This window comes from Cordyceps javanica, chromosome 6, assembly GCF_051103115.1.
Source record: "Cordyceps javanica chromosome 6, complete sequence".
Taxonomy (NCBI): domain Eukaryota; kingdom Fungi; phylum Ascomycota; class Sordariomycetes; order Hypocreales; family Cordycipitaceae; genus Cordyceps; species Cordyceps javanica.
The window spans coordinates 3,307,554-3,329,889 of NC_139300.1; the positions used below are offsets into that span (position 1 = coordinate 3,307,554).

At 55.1% G+C, this 22,336-nt stretch overlaps 10 protein-coding genes across 10 annotated transcripts; 6 read left to right on the plus strand and 4 right to left on the minus strand.

The window, feature by feature from the left end:
• Nucleotides 1-2,572: 2,572 nt before the first annotated feature.
• On the plus strand, nucleotides 2,573-4,111 carry V2A60_009446 (uncharacterized protein; the record flags this gene model as incomplete). The annotated part of the gene is made up of 1 exon (XM_083260711.1): nucleotides 2,573-4,111. One exon carries the CDS (start codon nucleotides 2,573-2,575, stop codon nucleotides 4,109-4,111), a length of 1,539 nt encoding a protein of 512 aa, XP_083116837.1.
• Nucleotides 4,112-4,585: 474 nt separating this feature from the next.
• Nucleotides 4,586-6,514, plus strand: V2A60_009447 (beta-N-acetylhexosaminidase; the record flags this gene model as incomplete). The annotated part of the gene is made up of 3 exons (XM_083260712.1): nucleotides 4,586-4,729; nucleotides 4,809-5,990; nucleotides 6,089-6,514. 3 exons carry the CDS (start codon nucleotides 4,586-4,588, stop codon nucleotides 6,512-6,514), a joined length of 1,752 nt encoding a protein of 583 aa, XP_083116838.1.
• A 476-nt stretch (nucleotides 6,515-6,990) lies between these two features.
• Nucleotides 6,991-8,857, minus strand: V2A60_009448 (trehalose-6-phosphate synthase; the record flags this gene model as incomplete). Its single annotated transcript, XM_083260713.1, has 2 exons — nucleotides 6,991-8,538; nucleotides 8,591-8,857. The coding sequence occupies 2 exons, from the start codon at nucleotides 8,855-8,857 to the stop codon at nucleotides 6,991-6,993; spliced, it is 1,815 nt and encodes a 604-aa protein (XP_083116839.1).
• Nucleotides 8,858-9,198: 341 nt separating this feature from the next.
• Nucleotides 9,199-9,357, minus strand: V2A60_009449 (uncharacterized protein; the record flags this gene model as incomplete). Its single annotated transcript, XM_083260714.1, has 1 exon — nucleotides 9,199-9,357. The coding sequence occupies one exon, from the start codon at nucleotides 9,355-9,357 to the stop codon at nucleotides 9,199-9,201; it is 159 nt and encodes a 52-aa protein (XP_083116840.1).
• A 228-nt stretch (nucleotides 9,358-9,585) lies between these two features.
• Nucleotides 9,586-11,205, plus strand: V2A60_009450 (GIY-YIG nuclease family protein; the record flags this gene model as incomplete). Its single annotated transcript, XM_083260715.1, has 1 exon — nucleotides 9,586-11,205. The coding sequence occupies one exon, from the start codon at nucleotides 9,586-9,588 to the stop codon at nucleotides 11,203-11,205; it is 1,620 nt and encodes a 539-aa protein (XP_083116841.1).
• Nucleotides 11,206-11,859: 654 nt separating this feature from the next.
• On the plus strand, nucleotides 11,860-13,155 carry V2A60_009451 (uncharacterized protein; the record flags this gene model as incomplete). The annotated part of the gene is made up of 1 exon (XM_083260716.1): nucleotides 11,860-13,155. One exon carries the CDS (start codon nucleotides 11,860-11,862, stop codon nucleotides 13,153-13,155), a length of 1,296 nt encoding a protein of 431 aa, XP_083116842.1.
• A 589-nt stretch (nucleotides 13,156-13,744) lies between these two features.
• V2A60_009452 (fungal specific transcription factor domain-containing protein) lies at nucleotides 13,745-15,364 on the minus strand (the record flags this gene model as incomplete). Its single annotated transcript, XM_083260717.1, has 4 exons — nucleotides 13,745-13,852; nucleotides 13,930-14,433; nucleotides 14,620-15,271; nucleotides 15,339-15,364. The coding sequence occupies 4 exons, from the start codon at nucleotides 15,362-15,364 to the stop codon at nucleotides 13,745-13,747; spliced, it is 1,290 nt and encodes a 429-aa protein (XP_083116843.1).
• Nucleotides 15,365-15,915: 551 nt separating this feature from the next.
• On the plus strand, nucleotides 15,916-16,578 carry V2A60_009453 (uncharacterized protein; the record flags this gene model as incomplete). Its single annotated transcript, XM_083260718.1, has 1 exon — nucleotides 15,916-16,578. The coding sequence occupies one exon, from the start codon at nucleotides 15,916-15,918 to the stop codon at nucleotides 16,576-16,578; it is 663 nt and encodes a 220-aa protein (XP_083116844.1).
• Nucleotides 16,579-17,208: 630 nt separating this feature from the next.
• V2A60_009454 (FAD-dependent oxidoreductase) lies at nucleotides 17,209-18,453 on the plus strand (the record flags this gene model as incomplete). Its single annotated transcript, XM_083260719.1, has 1 exon — nucleotides 17,209-18,453. The coding sequence occupies one exon, from the start codon at nucleotides 17,209-17,211 to the stop codon at nucleotides 18,451-18,453; it is 1,245 nt and encodes a 414-aa protein (XP_083116845.1).
• A 345-nt stretch (nucleotides 18,454-18,798) lies between these two features.
• Nucleotides 18,799-19,551, minus strand: V2A60_009455 (acyl-CoA N-acyltransferase; the record flags this gene model as incomplete). Its single annotated transcript, XM_083260720.1, has 1 exon — nucleotides 18,799-19,551. One exon carries the CDS (start codon nucleotides 19,549-19,551, stop codon nucleotides 18,799-18,801), a length of 753 nt encoding a protein of 250 aa, XP_083116846.1.
• Between the last annotated feature and the right edge of the window lie 2,785 nt (nucleotides 19,552-22,336).

A 22,336-nucleotide genomic window follows, 5' to 3' on the forward strand; every position in this document is an offset into this window, starting at 1 on the left:
TCTAAAATAAAAGACCCGTTTGTCCGCACTCACCCACCGAACCCGATGTTGCCATTATAATCCGTACCCAGCAATATCACGGACATGCCCACAGTGGTGCCGGGACACGCCACTGGACCAATCAACCAACACACAACCGACTAAAAATAAATGCCCTTCCTTGTCTTTTAATCTCCGCCTCCTCTCCTGCGCTCGAACCAATCCCCCATGGGCCGTGGAGAGACATGCCTTCTTCGGCCTATATAGGGTAGCCGCCAATGTTCGATCTCTCCTCCGATTCTGGGGTGCAAATCATCGTCGCAAGTATTCTGCCGGGAAAAAAAATCCATAGAGACAAAACAGTCTAGTCAGTAGAATTCCGTATCAAAAACGTGAATGCTGTTGCCACGTGTTTGTTCTCTTGTGGATAACAGCATCCCTTGGCGACGTCGACGTCGGACGGGGCAGACCCGCGACTCGGTTCCCAACGCGTGAGGCTCCTACGTGGGTGTTTGCGCATAAAGAAAAAGGCTCTGGACATGACCTCTGCTTGCTTGTTGGCAAAGGCTCTGACTTGACGAATTGAGCCATCAAGAGTACGAAATTCCGGTAGGATAGCAGAGACCTAGATAGTATCACTGCCAAGTCTTTGAAGGATATCACGATCGAATAAGCTAGCCAGCGGGTCAGCCAACAAGCCAATCAATTACTCGTTATTCCTCGTCCCGCTTCTTCTCTATCTTTCTCTCTGTCTGGTTTTCTGCTAATCTTCTTCTGCCACTTTACTTTGGCTTTCTTCACCCACGTACGTACACACACATAAACACTCACACACTAGATGTGTTCTTGGATCACGATTTGATACAAGGATCAGTCTACATTCTGCCGGTGACTTATTGGATGTATCATGCCCGTGTACTTATGCGTTTGTGGCGCTTCAAGGCTGCCTTGGTTGTTGGCGTTGGTCGAAGGCGTAGGGAAGAGGCTCATGATGCCAAAAAATAAAAGAATAAATAAAAAAAGATGGAACAACATAACGATGAAAGCACATACAAGGCAAATATATATCATATCAAAATTTCTCCTAATAATTCGTCTTTCTGCGTGTAGTGAGAAATTTGGGGATTCAAATCGCAGCCAGACTCTTTCCCTCTTGCCCTCCTCTCTCATCCGTAGGCACTTACCTAATATGCGAGCATGAAAACTAAGACAAAAACCTCAGAAGCAAGTGAATCAAGGAGACGACCCATTCATGCAGCATGCTACGAATGTTGTACACGTGCCGACTCTCTGAAGAAAAACCGCTCAATGTCTATACGAGCCAACGAATTGGCACAACCCCGTAGGGCTGCTGATCGCCCACCAACAGCGGGGTGCCACGGTTTACAGCGGCCCTCGTTGCCGAAACTCGACGAGCCAACCTCTGGACGGGTCAAGTCGACCAATATGACGTCTGCCGAGCTGTGGCCTCGAAAAAGAAAAAAGGCAAAAAAGAAAAAAAAAATCGGAGCCTAGACTGCTACAACCTAATGCTCCCAGCGTAGACTTGAGGTGAGCTGTTACATCGCTCAGTCAGTTAGCTCTTGGCTCTCTCCCTTGCGCACCAACAAGGCGCAGCTGCGCGCGTGATGAAAGCAACGTAGTTGATCATTGTCTGTGCATCAGTTACAACAAGTGTCCAGCCAGCCAGCGCATCGAAAACCCCTGCAAAAAGAATTTTGACTTTGTGTGGCATGTCACTCTTGAAAGCTTACTTTCTGACCGTTAATGCCATTGACCGCTCCTTTGGCAGGCAGGCAGGGCCTGGTGCCAAGCAACCAAGGTGAATGCCAACTCATGCTTGACATTAATTTGCTCAGTCTTTTTTCCCCGCTGGTATGCCCTTCCGTTGCGGCCCGGATCTATAGTTAGTGACAAGCCCGAGAATCGGGCGCCTTCACCCACACTGTTTCGGCAAGAGAGACATGACTAGACTCGAACCTGGCTAGGCCATCGCACGCCCGCCAAGTCGATCCCAATTCCAGAGCATAGCCCTTGACAACTTGTCAAAGGCAGCATACCAGCTGCTCAGTCAAGCTTTGTGATGTTTTCTTTTCAAATTTTTACCGTCTTCTTCCTCGGTAAGAATTATGCGCCTCCAGTCTACGTACGGGCCAAGGCTACGATACTTTTGGTGAAGGCTTCACGCTAGTCGAGCGAGCGAACAAAACCAGAGACGTAATGGAAATCAAGATTGCCGACGTTGGGAGCGTTGTGCAGGCGATCTAGCGAAAAAACTCCACAGCATTAGTTAAATCACGTTGAACTGGTCGCAACGACGATTGGATGAGCATACCATCTTCTGCCAAGAAATGACTGAGAACCTTCCATATCGGGTACAAGTCGCCGTCCTAGAGCGGCACCCACCACCCACCAGCCTACAATGCCAGCAGATTTTTTTTGTTTACAGGACAACTATGGAAGCACGCGGAGTTATTGGAGATTGGACTGAATCAGACAGGAGCTCAAAACATAAATACGTCTGTAGCGCACCCTCGGGCATAGCTCTTGGCAAAACTCGCGTCGGGATTCCATCAACATCTAGTCCCACGCCATGAGGTTTCATACCATCGTTGCCGCGCTGGTCCCGGCCTACTTGTCCTGGCAGGCCAGCGCCAAAAGCATTGTCCGGAGCGCCAACTATCTCCAGTATACTACCGATAAGCCCGCCTTCACGTTCAACTACTCGGCCAACACGCCCGACAAGACGAACTGGGTCGCCGTCTACCCCAAGGGCTATGATCCGGCCGCCGCCGACCAGCGGAAAGAGTACCTCTATTGGGCGTATGCGCCTGATAGCAGCGGCTCAGTCAACATAAACCCAGCCTACGTCGAGCCCGGCGAGTACACGGCCTATCTCCTCGCTAAAAACGGGTACGATAAGCTGGCCGGCCCCGTCAGGGCAGTGAACCGCGGCGAGACGGGCCCGGTCGAGTTCATCGTCAACAGCTTCACCACGCAAAACGCCAGAGAAAAGGAAGCCTTCTCGGCGCCCGTAGGGGGCCTGGTCAAGGGACGTCTGCAGCCGCCCAGCTTCAAGCTCGTCTGGGACTCGTCCCGGTCCAGCTGGGTCCGGGTCAGCGAGGACGGTGTCATCTCGGGCATGCCCAGCAGGGGAGATCGCGGCACCACGAAAGCCATTGTGAGAGCTACGGCTGAGGATGGCTCTGAGAAGGACCTTGTGGTCATCATCCCCGTCAAGGCTGTTGACGCGCCCATGGTCGACAAGCTCAAGGTGACGACGATGAATATCTGGGTTGGCGGCGCCTTTGTCCACAACAGCCATTACAAGCTGGTCAGCTACCTGGCCGACACAAACTCGGACGTCATCGGTCTCCAGGAGACGGTCAAGCCCGGCGACGCCGGCACCCGTCTCGCCAACGCGCTGGGCTACTACCATCACGACAAGGGCGACCGGGCCATCCTGTCTCGCTACCCGATTGTCGAGAACCTCGAGTCCAACTACGCGGCCGACGCCGTGCGCATCCAGCTCGACGGCGCGGACAGCGAGATCATCTTTTACACGGCGCATCTCGGCTACACCCCGTACGGGCCCTACGACTTTTGCTTCAGCAACATGACGGCCGAGCAGGTGACCAAGCGGGAGGCGGACTCGGGCCGCACGCCGCAGATTATGGACATTTCCGCCGCCATCGCCAAGCTCGTCCCCAACGCGGACAAGGTCCCCGTCTTCCTGACGGGCGACCTCAACGCGCCCTCGCACCTGGACTGGGTCAACGGAACGAAGAGCCAGCACTGCGGCGTGGCGTCGTACGACTGGCCGACGTCCAGGTACCCCGTCGAGGCCGGCCTCAAGGACACGTTCCGCGAGCTGTACCCGGACCCCGCCGAGAACCCGGGCAACACCTGGTCGCCGGTCCACCCCGCGTCGGAGGAGCCGCCCGACAGGATCGACTTCATCTACTACGGCGGCAACGGCGTCAAGCCGCTCTGGTCAATCGCCAACATTGTGGGCAGCAACAAGCCCGTGCCGGACCAGTGGAACAATGACTGGCCCACGGATCACAAGAGCGTCGAGGCGCTGTACCAGCTGCTACCGAGCGCGCAAAGGGCCAAGCCGGAACGGCGATGAGCCGAGAGGAAGAGGAGGGGGGGCAGAGGAGGGGAGGGAAGTTGTTAATGTCAAGCTAGAAACAGAGATACCAAGTATAATTTGTAATCAAAACTGTTTAAGCAACAAAGGTGCATAAAGAGAGCAGACATGTACTTCCCAGGCCCCTCCGCATCGGGTAATGAGTGATGGGCATCATGCAACATTGTTCGGCATATAGAAAATGCCAAGGCAAGTGAACAGAACAAAAGTCATGCAACCTCAATCGTACCCCACGTGTAGCGACAACCGAGCGTTGCGTGGGGGCGCATTGACAATCGTGATGCTTGATAAACTTTTGTAGATTAGATGTGCGCCCCAAGTTGATATCTCGAGGATGATAAAGAGAACCGTTTGCTACTCAATTTTTGAAAAGTCATTTTTTTTCTTTCGACATTTTGAGAGCCCCCCTTCCTTGGGTCGATTATTTTTCTCTTGCAGACCTTGAGACCAATTATGCGTTTGCTCTGTTTTCTTGCGGCCGCGGCACTCGCTGCATCGCCGACTGCCGCGCTCTGGCCCATTCCCGTTGACATCTCCACCGGCAACGAGACGCTCTTCATCGACAAGACCATCAACATTACTTACAATGGCGCACCTGTATGTACTTGGCGCAGACTGTCTGGGCTACCGGATTGGGGACGCTAACCTCGGGGCGCCGCGCATTTGAATATTTTAGCTCGCCTACGAGCCCGGCTACGAACCCCCCGCCGGCAGCAACTTCACCTCGCGGGCCATTGTCCAGGGCGCCCTCGCACGGTCCCTCGGGGCCATCTTTGACGACGGGTACGTGCCGTGGATGCTGCACAAGCCCGGGTCGGACTTTGAGCCGCGCTGCGGACCGGCCAAGACGGGGGGCCGCGTGCGGTCGCTCGCCATCACGCAGACGGGCCGGGACGACGCCAGCACCTTCAGGCCGCTGGCGGGCCAGCGCGACGAGTCGTACTCTCTCAACGTCACGCTCGACGGGCGGGCCAGCATCGCCGCCCGCTCGTCGACGGGCGTGCTGCGCGGCCTCGAGACCTTTTCCCAGCTCTTCTTCGCGCACTCGTCCGGCGCGGCGTGGTACACCGCCAGCGCCCCCGTGCGCGTCGCCGACGACGCGCCGCGGTTCGCCCACCGCGGCCTGGTCCTCGACGTCAGCCGCCACTGGTTCGCCGTCGGCGACATTAAGCGCACCATTGACGGCCTCGCCATGGCCAAGATGAACGTGCTGCACCTGCACGTCACCGACACGCAGTCGTGGCCGCTGGAGATCCCCGCGCTGCCCCTGCTCGCCGAGCGCCACGCCTACGGCCGGGCGCTGACGTACTCGCCGGCCGACCTTGCCGGCCTGCACGAGTACGCCGTCCACCGCGGCGTGCAGCTGATCCTCGAGATCGACATGCCCGGCCACGTCGGCATCGACCTCGCCTACCCGGGCCTGTCCAACGCCTACAACGCGCGCCCGTACGCGCGGTACTGCCTGCAGCCGCCGTGCGGGTCCCTGCGCCTCGGCAGCGAAAAGGTCGAGGCGTTCCTCGACGCCCTCTTCGAGGACCTGCTGCCCCGCGTGTCGCCGTACGCGGCCTACTTCCACACCGGCGGCGACGAGTACAAGGCCAACAACTCGCTCCTCGACCCGGACCTGCGGACAAACGACACGTCCGTCCTCCAGCCCCTGCTGCAGCGCTTCCTCGACCACGCGCACGGCAAGGTGCGCGAGCTGGGTCTCGTGCCCGTCGTCTGGGAGGAAATGATCAGCGAGTGGAACGCGACCGTCGGCAAGGACGTGGTGGTGCAGTCGTGGCTCGGCCAGGAAAAGGTCAAGGAACTGGCCCGGGCAGGCCACAAGGTGATTGTCAGCACCGCAGATTCTTATGTAAGTCGGACAAGTTGCCGTAAAAGAAGAAGAAGAAGAAGAAGCAAACAAAGAAACACCCAAGAATTGGCGAGGGGTTTGATGCTAACCGCAAACAGTACCTCGACTGCGGCCGCGGCGGATGGGTCGACTTTGAAAACGGCCCCGGCTTCCAGCGCGCGTACCCCTTCAACGACTGGTGCGCGCCGGCACGGAGCTGGCGTCTCATCTACGCCCAGGATCCCCGGGCCGGCCTCTCGGGGGAGGCCGCCGCCAACGTTCTCGGCGGCGAGGTGGCCATGTGGACGGAGACGGTCGACGCCGCCAGCCTCGACGCCATCGTGTGGCCGCGCGCGGCGGCCGCGGGCGAGAGCTGGTGGTCCGGCCGGTACGATGCCGACGGGAGGAACAGGTCCATGTACGATGCGCGCGCGCGCCTGTCCGAGATGCGCGAGCGGATGCTGGCCCGCGGCGTGCGCGGCGCCGTGATTACGCAGCTGTGGTGCGACCAGGCCGATACGATTGACTGCTCCGAAGAAGAGTAAGGCGGTTGCCGCTTTCTTCTTCCATTCGATTCAGTAAATTCAATTCAGCAACCGACCGCGTGTGTGATGTGAAAGAATGCCATACATTATATAAGTCGAACCTTGTTGTTCGTTTTATAAGCTGCCCAATTCACTTTCTATTTATTCAAGATACTAAAGTCCGCTCTGGGCGTCGACGAGGCCTGTGCGTCTGAATGGGCCGAATGAAGCTAATGAAGTAACGATTATTGCTCCTCATATATTGCCTGGGAATCTTATGACGAAACGAGTAGAGAAAACCAAGAACCGACGAACAACGAATGGAGAAAGTGCAACTCAATACTCATCTCTGCTCCTCTTCGCACTCTGCATATCTACGATACATCAAGGCTGTTCGCCTTTGGGTGAGCGTCAACAACGGCAGCTGCGTCGAGGTACGTGCTACTCCAAAGAAAGCTCCCATTACATTCAGTTCGTTGAACCACCAGTTCAACTGTCTATTCTAGTATAGGACTGGTCCCGCTTTCATGGAGACCACCCGCTGGGGAGATGCCCTGAAGTATGCCAAACAGCTTCCCTGCCCAGCGCTCGACGCTCATCTCCTGCACCTGCCGGATCAGCGCGGCGTGTCGCGCCGCCCTCTCCTCGCGCGTCGCCGTCAAGGCCTTGCAAATCTCCTCGGCCACGGCCGAGACGTCCCAGGGGTTGATGACGACGGCCTCGCCGAGGGCGCCGGCGGTGCCGCTAAACTCGGACAGGACGAGCGTGCCGCGCGCGTCGCGCTGGCACACGGCGTACTCGAGGGCCGTGGTGCTGATGCCCTGGCGCACGCTGGTGACGAGCGCCATGTCGCTCTGCCGCAGCAGCGCGAGGTAGACGTCGCGCCGCGGCGGCAGCGGCGACAGGTGCACGGGGGTGTGGCCCAGCGAGCCGTACCGCGCGTTGATGGCGCCGACGAGGACGTTGACGCGCGAGGCGAACCCGGCCTCCTCGGTGCCGCCGGCCTCGAGCATGGCGGGGCTCGTCAGCTGCACGAGGACGACCCTGTCCCGCCATTCCGGGTGGTCGCGCAGGAACCGCTCGTAGGCCTGCAGCTTCTTGTCGAGGCCGCTCAGGCTGTTCATCGGGTCGTGGCCGAGGATGATCTTCTTGCCGGCGAAGGAAGCCTCGACCTCTCTGCACGTCTTGTCGACGGCGGGGCTGAACGCGCTCCGCGAAATGTGCTCGAGGTTGACGCCCGTGGGTATGTGTGCCAGCCTGGTGCGTCTGCCGTGGTGGACGATTTGCTCCGGCCCGCCCTGCGTCTGCAGGATCCTGGCGCACGAGTTTGCGAAATGCTCCGCGTACAGCGGACCCTGGAAGGCAACGACGTCTGCGCCCAAGACGCCGTTGAGAAGCTCCTGCCGGCGGTGCAGGCACCGCACAAACTCGCTCGTGGGGAACGGCGTCTGCAGGATGAAGGCGATGCGGGCCCCGGGGAGCCGCCGGCGCACCATCTGGGGCACGAGCATGAGGTAGTAGTCGTGCACGACGACAAGATCCCCGGGCTTGTACGTTGCGCATATCCTGTCAGCAAACGCTGTGTTGGCTCGGTGAAAGTCGTCCCACCGGAGCCTCTCGTCGCCGCCACCCGTGGGCTCGCGTTGCTTGTAGTGGAAGAGCGGGTACAAGTCGTGCTCCGCGTATTCTCGCCATCTCGACTGGCTTTTCAGCTCGATGCCTCCTGCTTTGCGTTCCGCGTCTGCACAGAGCCAGACTGGCACGATCCTCTCACGGCTCTGGTACAAATCGTCCTCGAGGCGTTTCTGCTCGTCGGTGCTGATGAAGACGACCTTGTCAAGATTCGAGTCGTCCTTTTCCTGCGCATGCCCATCCGGAGCAATAGATGTAGACGACGGTGCGACGGAAGGCTGGGGAGACGTGTCTTCGGACCGGTTTATTTCGCCTGTCCAGGCAACGATGGTGTGCTGCCAAGGCCCTTGGCTGAGCGTCAAGTGCGACAAACAGTCGAGATGAGCAGAGCGCCAGAAACGATGATCAGTGTCCTAGATACGTGAGTATTGGACATTGCAGATACTTTCGACCGAGGCGACTCACCCACTCCAATTTCCCTTTTTTGTACACAATGTGCGGTGTAGTAAAGGTGGCGGAAATGACATTGCCTTGAGCTGATGGGTTCGTCCCGAAATAATCTTGGCTAATCGTTTCAGAGTCAAGTTTTGCATGGAGATTCTTCCTTTCGTGTCCAAAGGCGGGCGTGACGGGAATATTCCGTGCTTCGCTCCGCCAGGAAGCAAGTTGTTCGGAAACGCGCTTTTGCGGCAAACTTGGCCTAGTGTTGGCTGTGGCTGTCCTAATAGACATGGCGAACTGAAGATAGGAATTGCGAAAATTAATTCGAGTATATTAATGAGACTGGCGTTAGGGGGTTCCATCGGAGGCTCAAAGTCAAAAAGTCTACCCTCATTCTGATTAAATAAATAAATAATGAAATCGGCCGCGTATGTATGGCATCAAGATGAGGTCATCGTAGGTCCTCGTTTTGTCAATGGACCCGCCGCCATGGTGCAACGGCGTGAAACGGCGATCAGCGGGTATGGAAAACAAGTTAAAATTCGTGCCTTCCTTGGAACCGACTTTGATCGATTTCCTGGATCAAATACAACGTTAACACGGCCTAGCGCCACGTGGGCGGCTGGCGTCTGTTACTCGTTGAACTCGAAGACGACCATCTTGGTTGTGCCGTAAGCAAGAACCTGCGCGAAAGCTGGCGACGATACCATGCTGAAGAAACCGGTGATGCCGGTGATGCTCCGGCCGTGTATTTTCTGAGGAGTAAAAAGCATACCAGATGGATGGGCCATGATGGATGTGAGGCTGAAGAGACTCATGCAGGACAGGCAAGCAAAGTCATCTCCAGCCAACGGGGCTGCGTTTGTAAGCGCCAGGAGTGAGGGGGCGGCGCAGCTGAGAACTTGCGCGTTTCGATTCCTTCAGTCTTCTGCCAGGGTTCGCCCTTGAGCGTCTTTTATCGGTTTTCGTCTTTCGCTTTCATCCGTCTTTGAAAGACAACACGGTGGCAATCGTCAATCATGTCGCGACCAAACCGCGCAGCATTCGAGCCGTCGCCCGCCGACTTCTACCCCAGCCCCCCCACGTCGCCCAAGGCAGTCAAGGTCGTAGATAAGTTAGGGCTCAGCAAAACCATCCCGGGTGCAGAAGCCGAGTTGAGCATAGATTCAATAGCATCTTCAAAGCTGCCAGCGACGCAGAAAGAACATGCTCGACCAGTCACGCCCGGCGAATCTACAGCCTCGGAGGACGAGGAATCTGGGGAAACTGAGGAGGAGTCGGAGCTCAGCACTTGGAAAACGGCGCTATCACTTTCAAATATGACATGTGGTGCTACCCGAAAGGATAACAAGCTATGCGAAAACAAGATATCAGTCAAGAAGACGAAGACCATGGATGATATCATCAAGTTGCTGTGGACTCCTAGCATCTCGTCACTAGAGACCGAGACACATCTCGACAATCTCGCCAAGCTGGCTCACTGCCATTATCATGACCATCCACCCGTTCGAGCAGCCCGGACCAGACATTGGATGACAGTATTGCCGGGTGCGCCACGCTTGCTTTCACCCCAAAAGAGACTACGGGACATTCTGGGCGCCGCGCCCTCGAAGTGCACGTCTGTGAAGAAGAACGGCGACCCGTGCGGCAACAAAATAGGACCAGAGCGCCGATTCTATGGCGAGAAGACCATCAAAAAGATGATACAAGTGGCATTGGAGCCAGCCGAGGAGGATGATTCACTGACGCTTCTCGCCAAGGTCTTGCAACATTACATGTTGTGCCGTGTGCATCAGGTGCAGCCGTACAAGCACCAAGACGATTGGATGAGACGCATAAATAAATTTCGAGCAGCTTGTCAGAACGAGCGCAACGCGACAGGGGTGGAGCAAAAGGTTGAGAGAGAGATGACAGCGAAATGCGTGGATATCAACAGGGACGAAAGCAAACTCGCATCACCTCCGCCCTCACCAAGAATTCACAAAGCGACCGAGGATCCGGCCACCTACTGGGACACAGGGTACGAGATAGGCCAGTTCGATATACTCGGAAGATTCTACAGTGTCGACGAGCACAAGATCACTGCTGAGGAAATCCGCAAGACAGCAGAGGGGCTGCTCAATACGGACCGCGACAAGTCTGAAAATGAAGTCAATTCAGGGTTTGTCTATCTCTACCAAGTACCCGGGAATGACAGCCTCGTCAAAATCGGCTTCACAACCGACGATGTCGCCAAGCGACTGGAGAAGTGGAAGAAGGACTGCCACCGGGAGCCGGCGGCCCTATACCCCGCAGCAGCGGCGGCGGCGGCGGCGGCGGCGGCCACAAGGAGCACGGCCATACCGCATGCACATCGCGTAGAGAGGCTCGTCCACGCGGAGCTTATGGAGCACCGTGTGAGACTGTACTGCGAACGCTGCGAGAAGCAGCACGTCGAATGGTTCGAAACCTCTGTGGAACGTGCAGTCGCTGTGATTGAGAAGTGGTCGCGCTGGATCCAGGGACGGCCGTACGAGCAGAGGAGGACGCGGCAGGGGGTGAGCTGGTACTTGAAAGAGGCGGAGGCACAGCGTCTTGCTGATGTTCCAAAGTTCCTGTCGGACTTGGCAAAGGCTACAGAGGGTACCGAAACCATGTAGAAGAGTGCAGGAAGGGCCGAGTCTTGGGTTTTCAAAATGGTCCATTCGCAACTTGAAATTTCACTGGAGCGTTTCATTTTGTAATTTTTACTCGTGTCAGAGATTTGAGATTTCTTTCGAGAATGACCAGTGATTTCAAAAATACCGGGATCATCCAATACCGAATATCCGGCCCAGCCCGCGGCAGAAGCGCTGATTGAAGCGCACAATCTCCAACGATGCTGTTTGGATTTTACATCCGCTTCCTGGCCAGACTACAAACTACCAACCCCCATTTCTAAAAAAAAAAGTCTGTCGTCTCGAAACTAGCAGCTGAAGAGCCGAGATCAGGAAGGCCAAAACAGTTTTGTCAAATAGTATTAGAAAGAATAGTACAGGCTACGGCAAACTGCATTTTTCGCCGACAGGTGCCTGTCTGGTTTGGAGCAGTTGCAGGCTATCGGCATGTTTAATGTTGGCCGATAGTCCGATTTCGCTGTGCCGTACGCCGATTTATGTTCTTCAAATGCACGGGTTAATCTGAAAAAAAACTTGGCATAGTAGTATACTCTTGCAATAATCCACCTCGTTACCAGCTGCTATTCTGTTGGTTCGCATTCAAGTCTCGTCGAATTGTCCATTCCCACCTGGGCCAAGCACGCCTAATCCTCAAAGATGACCCGTGCCAAAGCAGGAGAGGGGAGCCCAATGAACCACCAAGAAGACTTTCCGCTTCACACTTTGCTGCCGCCGGAAAGCGAAGTTGCCCAGCCTGTTCCGGATGGTGGGCTCGTGGCCTGGGCCCAGGTTCTCGGTGCGCACCTCACAGTCTGCAACTCTTGGGGCTACGTCTCCGCCTTTGGCGTCTTCCAGACCTACTACGCCGAGCTGCTTGCCGAGCCGGCGTCGGACGTCTCTTGGATCGGCAGCGTCCAGGTCTTTCTGCTCTTCTTTGTCGGCGTCTTCTCCGGCCGGGCCGCGGATGCGGGATACTTTGGGCTGACCTGGGGCGCGGGTGCCGGCCTGGCGGTGCTCGGCATCTTTGCGTCCTCCTTTGGCTCGCAGTACTGGCAGCTGCTCCTCAGCCAGGGCCTCTGCATGGGTGTCGGGTGCGGGCTCATGTTCTGCCCCGTCGTCTCCCTCATACCGACGTATTTCAGCCGGCACCGATGTCTGGCGGTTGGTCTGGCCGGTGCGGGTTCTGCCGTGGGAGGGCTCGTGTTCCCAGCAATCGTCAGTCGGCTGCTGCCAAGGATCGGGTTTCCATGGACGATGAGAGTCCTTGGCTTCATGACTCTGACGATGCTGTTGGTATCGTGGGTGCTCATGAGGCAGAGAACCACGCCGCGCAGGCTTGGTCCAGTTGTTGAGTGGGCCGCGTTCCGCGATCTGCCGTATGCACTCTTCAGTGTAGGCATGTTTCTCAATTTTTGGGGATTATATGTTACATTCTTTTATATCAGTAGTTTCGCGGAGAAGGCGATTGGCTTCAACCAACAACAAGCCATTGACCTCCTCATGATCATGAACGGCGCCGGGTTTCTGCCCCGCATCGGGCCGAGTTATCTGGCAGATCGGTGCACGGGTCCAATGAACTTGATGATACCATCTGCTCTGTTCTCGGGAGTGCTCGTCTTGGTCTGGGCTTCGGTATCAGACAGGCAAGGCTTGTACGTCTTTGTGGTTCTCTACGGAGTATTCGCGGCGTCCTTTCAAGCTCTTTTCCCTGCGACACTAGCTTCGATCTGTCCAGACATGAAGACGATAGGAACCCGGATCGGCATGGTAATGACGGTGATAAGTTTTGCGTCACTGACAGGACCGCCGCTCGCGGGCGTGTTACTGGCGATGGGGGACGGAAGCTATCTCTACGTTCAATTGTTCGCGGGTCTCACCACGATGCTAGGCACTGGAGTTTTGCTGGTGGCCCGCGTGTGCAAGTACGGATTTGCGATTAATTTGCGAGCATAGGGACCCGGTTCAATTTTCATCTGTATATAGAGGCTTATCCAGCCACCAAAATAAAGACAGTGTATCATCAAGATATGCTTGTGATTCGTCGTGTGCAAAGCTGTCGCCATGGGCAAGGAAATCCTGCATATTTGTGTGACTCAAGGCAGTCTGCATCGAAATTGCATCTTCTTCCAAAGACGTCATGTGGACATTGTCGAAGACATTAAATCTAGTATTTGGCTCCTGATATGAAATTTGGGCAAGAGCAGAAGCGTTTGACGAAAGTGACGCACACACTCCATTGGTGCTGCAGGGCGTGCCTTGAACGGCTGCTGCGGAATTTGGTTCTCCGACCTCTTCCAAACATCCCACCGCAAAGTTTAGATGACCTAGGAAATCTCGCGCGGGTAGATTACCGGAATTTGACAGAGTTTGCAGAACTTCCACCACGGTATTGACGGCATCGATAGAGTCGACTTTCCCTTTTTGTATGAAAGCGGACACAAGGAGAGCTAATGCTGCGGTAAACAAAAAGCCTGGAAAATCATAGCTAAACGTGCCGATGAACCCACTGGTCCATGCTTCGATGCACAGAGTCAGGGAGTGTTTAGCGGCATGAACACATGCCTCCCAAATCGCCGACAGGGATGGGGATGCATAGATTGCACTGCATTTGGACTCTGTTCTCATGGATAGCATATGAAGCAACGCCGGGCTGATTGCAAGAATAATACACTGAGAAGGAGTCGTTAGCAGGAAGCAGGATGATCTCCACCAGGATCGACAACTGACATAATTGAATTGAAGATGCATCACAATGACATTTTTCGAATTCGTCCCGCTTTGTTGGAGCTGCAAATGATTGGGCAAGTCCTCCACCCACTGCTTGGAGCGAGTCAGAAGTTTCTGTTCTTGCTGCATGAAGCTTTCATCCGATTTCCGCAGCCCATACAAGTCCTGCGATATGTTCCCAGCTAGTCGCGCCAGCCCAATACCAGCGATCTGGTGAGCCGGGTCGCAAAATTGCTCTCTCTCTTCGTCACCCTTTGGATCTCTAGGAAAGCCCACGTGAACGTCGCCATCGCTGACTTGGACCGGCAACCCAGATCGTAGGCCCCAAAAACGATCCATGGCATAGATTGACCACCATAAGCGGACGCGATGCTCTCGATCTACATCGCTTAGGCCCTCGTTGGCGGAGGGATAGTTCAACCGGAAGCTGAGCCCAAGTCGCAAGGCATTTCCTACCAGAAGATATGCGGAGTGGAAGCGATTTAGGTGCTGATAGAATAGAGCCTAGTTCTCCCAAAGGGAGCGTCAGAGCAAATTACGAGCGAATTTTCAAAACAAAACAAGTACTGGAGAAAGGACGGAATCATCTCTTTCAGCAAAGCCGAAGCAGGAAAAAAAAGCAAGAAAAAAAGAAAGAGAGATACGTGATAGAGAAATGAAGGCGACGAGGAAAGGTTGGAGACGACATACCACAGAGAGTATCGCCTCGAGGTACATTAGGCTCGGGCGCTCGGGCGGGATGTGAACCAGTCGTAATGCTTGGGCGAAATAGGCAGAGCCGGGAACGTGTGGCTGACTAGAGTCAAGATGTGAAGCGTATAGTTGCCCGAGCGCAAATAGTGCAAAGTACTTGCTCTTCGTGGTTGCGTTGTCGAACCGCCGCCGCTGATACACCTCGGTTAGCAGCAGCAGCGTGTCTTTTCGCAGCGTGACATGAAAGGCCGGGTTTATATGAGCGAGTGCCGTCTGGACCCAAAGCCTAGCTTGGGCAAGGCTCGGCCATGGCACGTCCGCGTTCAGGAGAAGCGCAAGTTCTGCCTCGTCCACATAGTTCCACTGGAGAGGATGGGTAGGCGACGCGGCACCGTTGAGGCACTGGCACACGCGAGCTGCGAAGGCTGTGCAGGCCGTCTCGCCAATGTAGATTGGCAGAACGGAATCTGCACCCTGATTGACTGCAGTATTCTCTACCGAGGTGGGGTTATTCGGGGAGGTGTCTTCAAGATTGATCGATGCAGGTCGTGCTGCGGATTGATCCTGATCGTCTCGGTTGTGAGCATTGTCGGCAAGGGAGCGCTGCGTCGTGAGTTCCTCACTATCGCGACGTAGCCGGTCTAGATAACTTGGAGTGTCTCCATTAGCTTTTGGCCTGGCAGAGTTACTCGCTCCTCTCAATACCTTTCGCTTACTCGGACCATGCGATCTCGGGAGACATATCGGCAGTGATCCGTTTGTCCTACAGCTTGGCATTTTGCGCATGGCGTCCCTCCTGAGCACCGAATTTTCTGAGCATGGCACCTGGAGCAGCTACATCATCATCTGTTTAGCCTTGCTAAAAGTCCTCCAAAGACGAATGGCACGCACGCGATCGATTTCTTGACTGGCGCCTTGGTACGAGGAGTCTTTGGCAACGATACGGGCGGCCCATTCGGTTGGACCGTCTGGCGGCGCCGATTCGATCTCGTTGAAGGCATCCTCGTCTCACGATTGCGAGCCGCAGACCAAAAAAAAAAAATTCTGTCGATCCTGCAATCGGTGTAATATTGCTTCGCCGAGGATGTTTCGGAGGTTCAACGATGAAGACCGGAGGTTGATCGGCAAAAGTAAATCTTGCCGGTCGCACCCCACATGCTAATGAGTTAGTTATCTATAACTAGGTGCCTCTATAACTAGGTGCCAGACATAAAAGTCCAAAACCAAAGCCCGCCCAGTTTACTGAGAGCTTCATGTAAAGGCTCTTGGTTTATGAAACAGACAACTTACATCATGGATGCTAATTTCACCTACTCCTATTTCCGTATCCCGAAACAAGGCAACCTGAAAGAGCCTGCTCATCGGTACCGTGACTTGCGGCTACGTGGGCTGCAAGCATCGCCTTCCTCATTCGCGTCAACTTACGAGACCGAGTCTGCGTTTACTCTCTCAGACTGGGAGGCCCGTCTGTTAGCTGTGGACCGACAGACATTTATCTGTGTCGCGACTTCATCAGAGGACACCAAAGTCAGCGAGTGGGTTGGCCAAGTCACTCTCCGCGGGCCCATGTCGTGTGCCGACTTTTATCTTCCCGCAGAAGCTGGGCAATCTTGCATCGATTCCGGGGGGGAGCAGAAATGGCAGTTGCTCGGGCTGTTTCTGCTTCCAGAGCACCGAGGCGGTGGCCGCGGCAGGCAGCTGTGCGAGGCTGCACTCGACTACCTCGGGTCGTATATGGCGCCCCCATACCAAGTTCACGTGCGGCTCATGATCAAGCCGGACAACCAAGCAGTTGTCAAGTTGTACGAGAGCCTTGGATTTGAGCAGAGTGGAAAATGTACTTTGGCGGAAGCAATCCGTGCTAGTGGAGAGGGACACTTGCTGTCAAACGACACAGACCTGGAAAAGTACTCATCACGAACGGGTCTGATAATGAACTTGAAAATAGTGTCTTGATTAGATTAGATCAATATATCATCCATCGCTGCATCAAGGTTTTCGGAGCCTTTACCCGGCAAACTTGAGACAGTTTTCAAGTCATTGGTACTTGAGCCGCGCCCCAAAGCAGGCAGGCGTTGACCGCAAAGGCGCGCCAACGCCGTCTCGACTTCTAAAAAAAATAAAATAAAAAAAAAGAGCCACTCAATAAATTGGCAGAGATATTGATTGCGATTCATGCTGAAATCTACAGTGGTAGCCACCGTCCGCTGACGAGTTGCGGAGAGCCTGTGGCTGCGGACCGGGCTGCGGCGATGGTTCGGGAACGTAGTCCCCGGGAACAGACGATACGAAACAGTCTTAAATCGAGTTCTATACCAAAACTCGCAAATCTGTTTGGTCGATCATACGATCACCGAGACGTGGCTGCCAGTGTTGTTCGCGGCCGAAACGCGCTTCATGGAAGCTTCGGTCCCGAAGCTAAAGCGGGTCATCGATGCGGTGCCGAGTCTCACGGTCTAACTATAACAAGCGGTTCTATAAATGACCTGTTGTCCTGCCGTGAAAGTGTCACTTTTCCCGATGGTATATCAATACATAAACTAATCTGCTCATCAACCAACTACTTCCATCACAAAAATCCCCAAGATGAACGCATCACAACCCAAGATTGCCATTGTGGGCGGTGGTCCCGGCGGACTCACTCTTGGAGTCTTGCTTCACCAAGCTGGTGTTCCCGCCACCATCTACGAACTACGCCAACGTCCCACTGAGGACGAGCTCGACCTCCCTTCTGGCAGTCTCGATCTCCATGAAGAATCTGGCCTCAAAGCAATCCAGGCATGTGGCCTCTCCGAACCATTCGCGGCCTGCACGAGCGACTGCTCCGAAGCCTGGAAGATTATCAACGCCGCAGGTGTCGCGCTATACACTAGTGAGGGCGGCAGCGATCGCCCAGAGATTGCGAGACACCAGCTCATGCGCCTGCTTCTGTCAAAGCTTCCAGAGGACAAGGTGAGATGGGGCTGCAAGATTACCTCTGCAGAACGCGTCGCCAAAGGAAAGACCAAGCTCAGCTTTGGCGAAGACGCGGAAGAAGTCTTTGACGTGGTGATTGGTGCGGACGGTAGCTGGTCGCGAATCCGTCCCCTGGTGTCCGATGCCCGGCCGCAGTACACCGGGCTTCAAAATCTCACCCTGACCATTTCCAACATAACAGAGCGGTATCCCGAACTATCGCAGTTCTGCGGCGACGGCACCATGTGCGTTCTGGAGGACGGAAATGCCATCATCATGGGCCAGCGCGGGGTGAAGCACTCGCAGCGCCTGTACATTACCATAGCCTCAGCCCACGAGGATTTCGCGGAGCGCGAAAAGGTCCACAGCCTGGACGCCGATGCGCTATATGACTATCTCGCGGCAACGGATACACTGTACAAGACGTTTGCCGACCTGCCCAAAAAGCTCATCAAGGCCGCTTGCGACGACAGCGCAGCCCCTGTGAACCGCGGCGCTTCTACCAGATACGATCTTCGCCCGTTTTACAAGCTTCCCGTCGGGCACCGCTGGAAGCACGTGCCCGGCGTCACAGTCATCGGAGACGCCGCTCATCTCATGACGCCCTACGCGGGCGAGGGTGTGAATCTGGCGATGCGGGACGCCCTGGACGTGGCGGCCGCGGTCGCGGAGGCGTGGCAGATCAACCACGCAGACGTTGCCGCGTTTCAGAGCGCGTTGGCCCCGCTGCTGGAAGCGGTCGAGGCCGACATGCAGAGCAGGGCCGAAGAGAAGGCTGGTGAGACGGAAAGCAACCGGCAACTGATATTCAGCGAGAATGCCGCAGAGAAATTCGCCTCGGTCATGAGAGGGCACACCGGGGCACCAGAGCCATAGCGGAGAAAATTGGGACTCTGGGAGTCTTTAGAATAAGAGGCAGATGCTGTACTGGAAATCGTTATTGGGGAAAAGCTATCTAGATCTATAACAAAACTGCATAAATTATAAACCTCGGGACAAATAAAACCCTTCCTCGTGAACATGCTTCAACATCCTTTGCTAGAACACGCTCTACAAGCATCCAGACCGCTGGCTAGTTGCTTAACAAGTCCAACTCTCGAAAAGTTGTTTCAAGTTCTTTCTGGGAAAAAGAAAACAAAATATGAGAAAAACTGCAGTCCATGGCATGCGACTCCAACGGCGGTTTTCATCAGAAGTAGGGATGCCAGTACCAGTCCTGATTTATGGCTTTTTCGTGCGAAGAAACACAAGTGACGGGAGTGGTATGTTGCTGATGGCGCCGCCATCCATGTTGAAGTCAATCTCGGGCCCTTCCTGCTCAAAGCCCAATTTGAGGTACACCCGCCGGCCCATTACGGATGCTTCCGTGACCGACTCCAGGTCGCCGCGGGCCTTGGCCTCCTCCAGGCCCCATTCGACCAGTCTGCGCCCGATCCCGTATCCCTGGTACTTGGGGTCGACGGCGCAGATGTCGAGCGCCATGAGCGCGGGCGGGGACGCCGCCGCCCTGGACCGCACCGCCTCCCAGCGCTGCCTGTGCATCGCGCCCATGACGGCGCTCCAGTACCTCTGCTGGGCGGGGTCGTCGGGGTACAGCTCCGAGACGCCCAGGTCGTCGCCCTCGTTTTCCGTCGGCAGGTCGCCGCAGCCCGGGACGACAGACGCCTGCTCCCAGACGGCCATGCCGGCCACGACCCGGTCGCCCGTCGCGGGGTCTACCGCCGTGGCCAGGAGGAAGACGGTGTTCGGCTTCCCGTCACGGTTGGTGGTGGTCTTGGCAAACCGGGCGGCTAAGCGCTCCGCGCCCTTTTGTCGGCCGACCGGCGTCTCCCAGCCAGGATTTGAGCCCAGAAAGATGCCGTCCCGAGTTTGCAAGCCAAATGCCTGGCACATGGGTTCAAAGGCCGCGCGGGCCTCGTCGGCGGTGCTGACGACCTTTATTTGTAGGTCAATGTCTGGTTTCGTGGTCGGCATTATTGTGATTGGATTTTACTGCGCAGGTTGTTGTTTTTTTCGGGTGCTCTCAATGGATTTTATGGACATGATCGGATACAGAGCAGCAGATGAGCAATTTAATATATCTAGAATGCTTTTCTGTGTGGAGCTGCCACTGCAGCGTCATCCCGAATTGCCCTTCATCGTAGAGCGGCCGGAGAGGCGGAGTTTTGCCTCGTCACCGGCGCCCTTGTCATCTTGCGCAGCAGCACTCATCATGTTGAACTTGAAAGGAAAGAAGAAGAAGATCGCGACTTGGATTTTGGTGGATACGTTCAGTCTTCGGCGAGCCAAGCTTGTGCTAGCGCTCGCAGAGCCCTGCCGAAAGGCCCATGTCGATCACTTGTCATTGACTGAGACCTTCAGTGTCGCGGACAGCCAAGCCCGATACAGCCAAGCATTGCCAAGCCCTATAGCCTATTCGTAATGCCCAAGCCACAGTATCCCGCGGAACCCCAGTCCGAGTTACGGTGGGGAATAATAGTCGCTTCTGTCGGTGGCAAGCAATGTAATTCGGGGCAAATCGCCACGCCATTTGCACTCATCTATCAAAGCCGACTCACGCTACAGGCACGAAGGCACCATTTCTAGGATAGAAGACTCCGGCAGTCCGGCTCCTGAGAGATCGCAGCAGCCACGCTTGGCTCGACCCACGCTTCTGAGTCAATAGTTGGTTGTTCGTGTTCGAGAATGAGGCTGCGACAGCCAAGCAGTTGCCCGACGCAACGGCCGCACGTGTTGCCTGTGCTGACTCGCTGAGGGCTAGCCCTACGCAGGTAAATGGGACCTCGACATAGGAAATGAGGCGCTGGCAACCAAAGTTCTAGCATTGGTTAACGATTGTATAGAGAAAACGAACTATCAAGTGGGAATCAGATGGCCTCCCGGAGCAGCCCGGAGAATAGCTGCCCGACGATTTGGCAGTCACGAGCATGTATTGGATTTAGGGTTAGGGTTTAGGTCGCTATCATTGCTTACCCGCCTACGAGCGTCATCCTGTGTGCTGTGCTGTAGAGACACCCTCCAGAGGGGGCAACTTTGCCGTGAAATTAGCGAATACTCCATTGTTCCGGAGATGTGCTCAACTTCTCATCCGAAGAATGAGCGCGGAAACAGCGGGACGGTCCCTCTGGGCCCAACAGAATGAGAAGCGGCCCGGGCAGCATGCAGGCAAGATGCGGGTGATGGCAGTGGTAGAAAGAGGCCCGGCGGGGGTATTTGCCTCATACCTGCACAAGTATTGCCGTGAGCATATGCATTCTATTTCTCAGGACATTGACCCATCACAGAAGAGGCTTTCTTTTTCGAGACTTGACAAGCATCGGAAGCTTCCGAAACGTGCATTCAGTGACCCCTGTAATGTCGCAAGTTCGGCGGTCAGGTGCGGGGTGACAGCGAGCGCCGTTCTGATCTTCCAATTCCTTGTCAGCAAACGTATAGACAACTCTCAAACGATCATCCAATGTAGAAGAAGTTTCGTCAATCGGCCGGAAAGACGCAGGGGCCTTCCGACAACTAGTGACTTGGAATACAAGTTCCGTGGAAAGGGGGTAACCAGTACCCATGACGAGCAAGCAAAATCCGCCAGCATAGAGTGCTCATAAGCTCGTACATGTACGGGGAAAAGTTACCGAAAGAGATGACCAAGCGCCAGATTGCGTCACAACGCCTGCTTTGCTTCCTTTCTTCGTTTGGAATATTATTGCGCTACAAGTTCTGAGACGCTGGCGAAAGGGGCGCAACTCTGGGCACCACGGACAATTCTTCTTGGCGTGGCGTCTGTCAGGCTACCAGGCAATGCAATTGATGCACACTCGCTTGCAATGCTACGTTCTATGGGTGCATAATGCTATTCGATACATGAGCGGTCGGGTTTGGGGGTTATTGATACAAATGCTTGGGAGGCGTCGCAATGTATGCATGGTCCTGCACAGTACCCCAGATCAAAAAAGGCTGCGATACTATAATTGGCTTTTGACAAATCACGGTATAGTAAAGCATTCATCATGAATCTTGGCACAGACTCTTTCTGAGGGGGATTCCCAAGTGCTATAGTAAACATACTCAAGACACAGTCACAGAAAGCTTTCTGTATTTCTACATCTTTCCTAAGGGTTAGCATCTGTCAACTACAAACAAAAAAGCTGCCCTTTCATACACGTTGGCCGCCGCTCCCGCAACCGTGACGGCATCTTTTCTGATGGGACGGTTGCTAAGTGTCTGACAGACAGCGAATCCCAAACTTTGACATCAACCCTACCGATCCAGTGTGAAAGCAAGAAACCGCCAGAGATGGCAGGCAGGCAGCTGCCACCATTCGTGTTAGCACCACGCGTCGGTACGCCATGAACCACAGAAACATCATCAGTGAAAGAAAGCAAGGACCGAAATCCTTTGACTCGAATCAACTCAAATGAACCACCTTTTGGCGGTAATTGTTACAGCTCGTCGCCTGTCAGCGCTTGGCCGCGCAGGTTGGGCATTGGAAATCTGGCTCTGCCAGTGCAGCATACGACCATTCAACACTTGCCCATACGTTAGGTAGTAGACATTCAACTGCAGTTGAGCGGTATATTGTAATTTATTTTAAATAAACTTGTATTAAATCACATTTGCCTTTTCATTACCCCAATATTGCAACCAACTTCGCTTTCGCCGGGAAAAGTGCCATCAATTACTATAGTGCGGCCCAGCCGCTAGAGTCCCTTCGAAGTTGGTGCAGCCGACTCAACAGAGGCAAAAACTGTAGGTCAGCTCCCCTCCC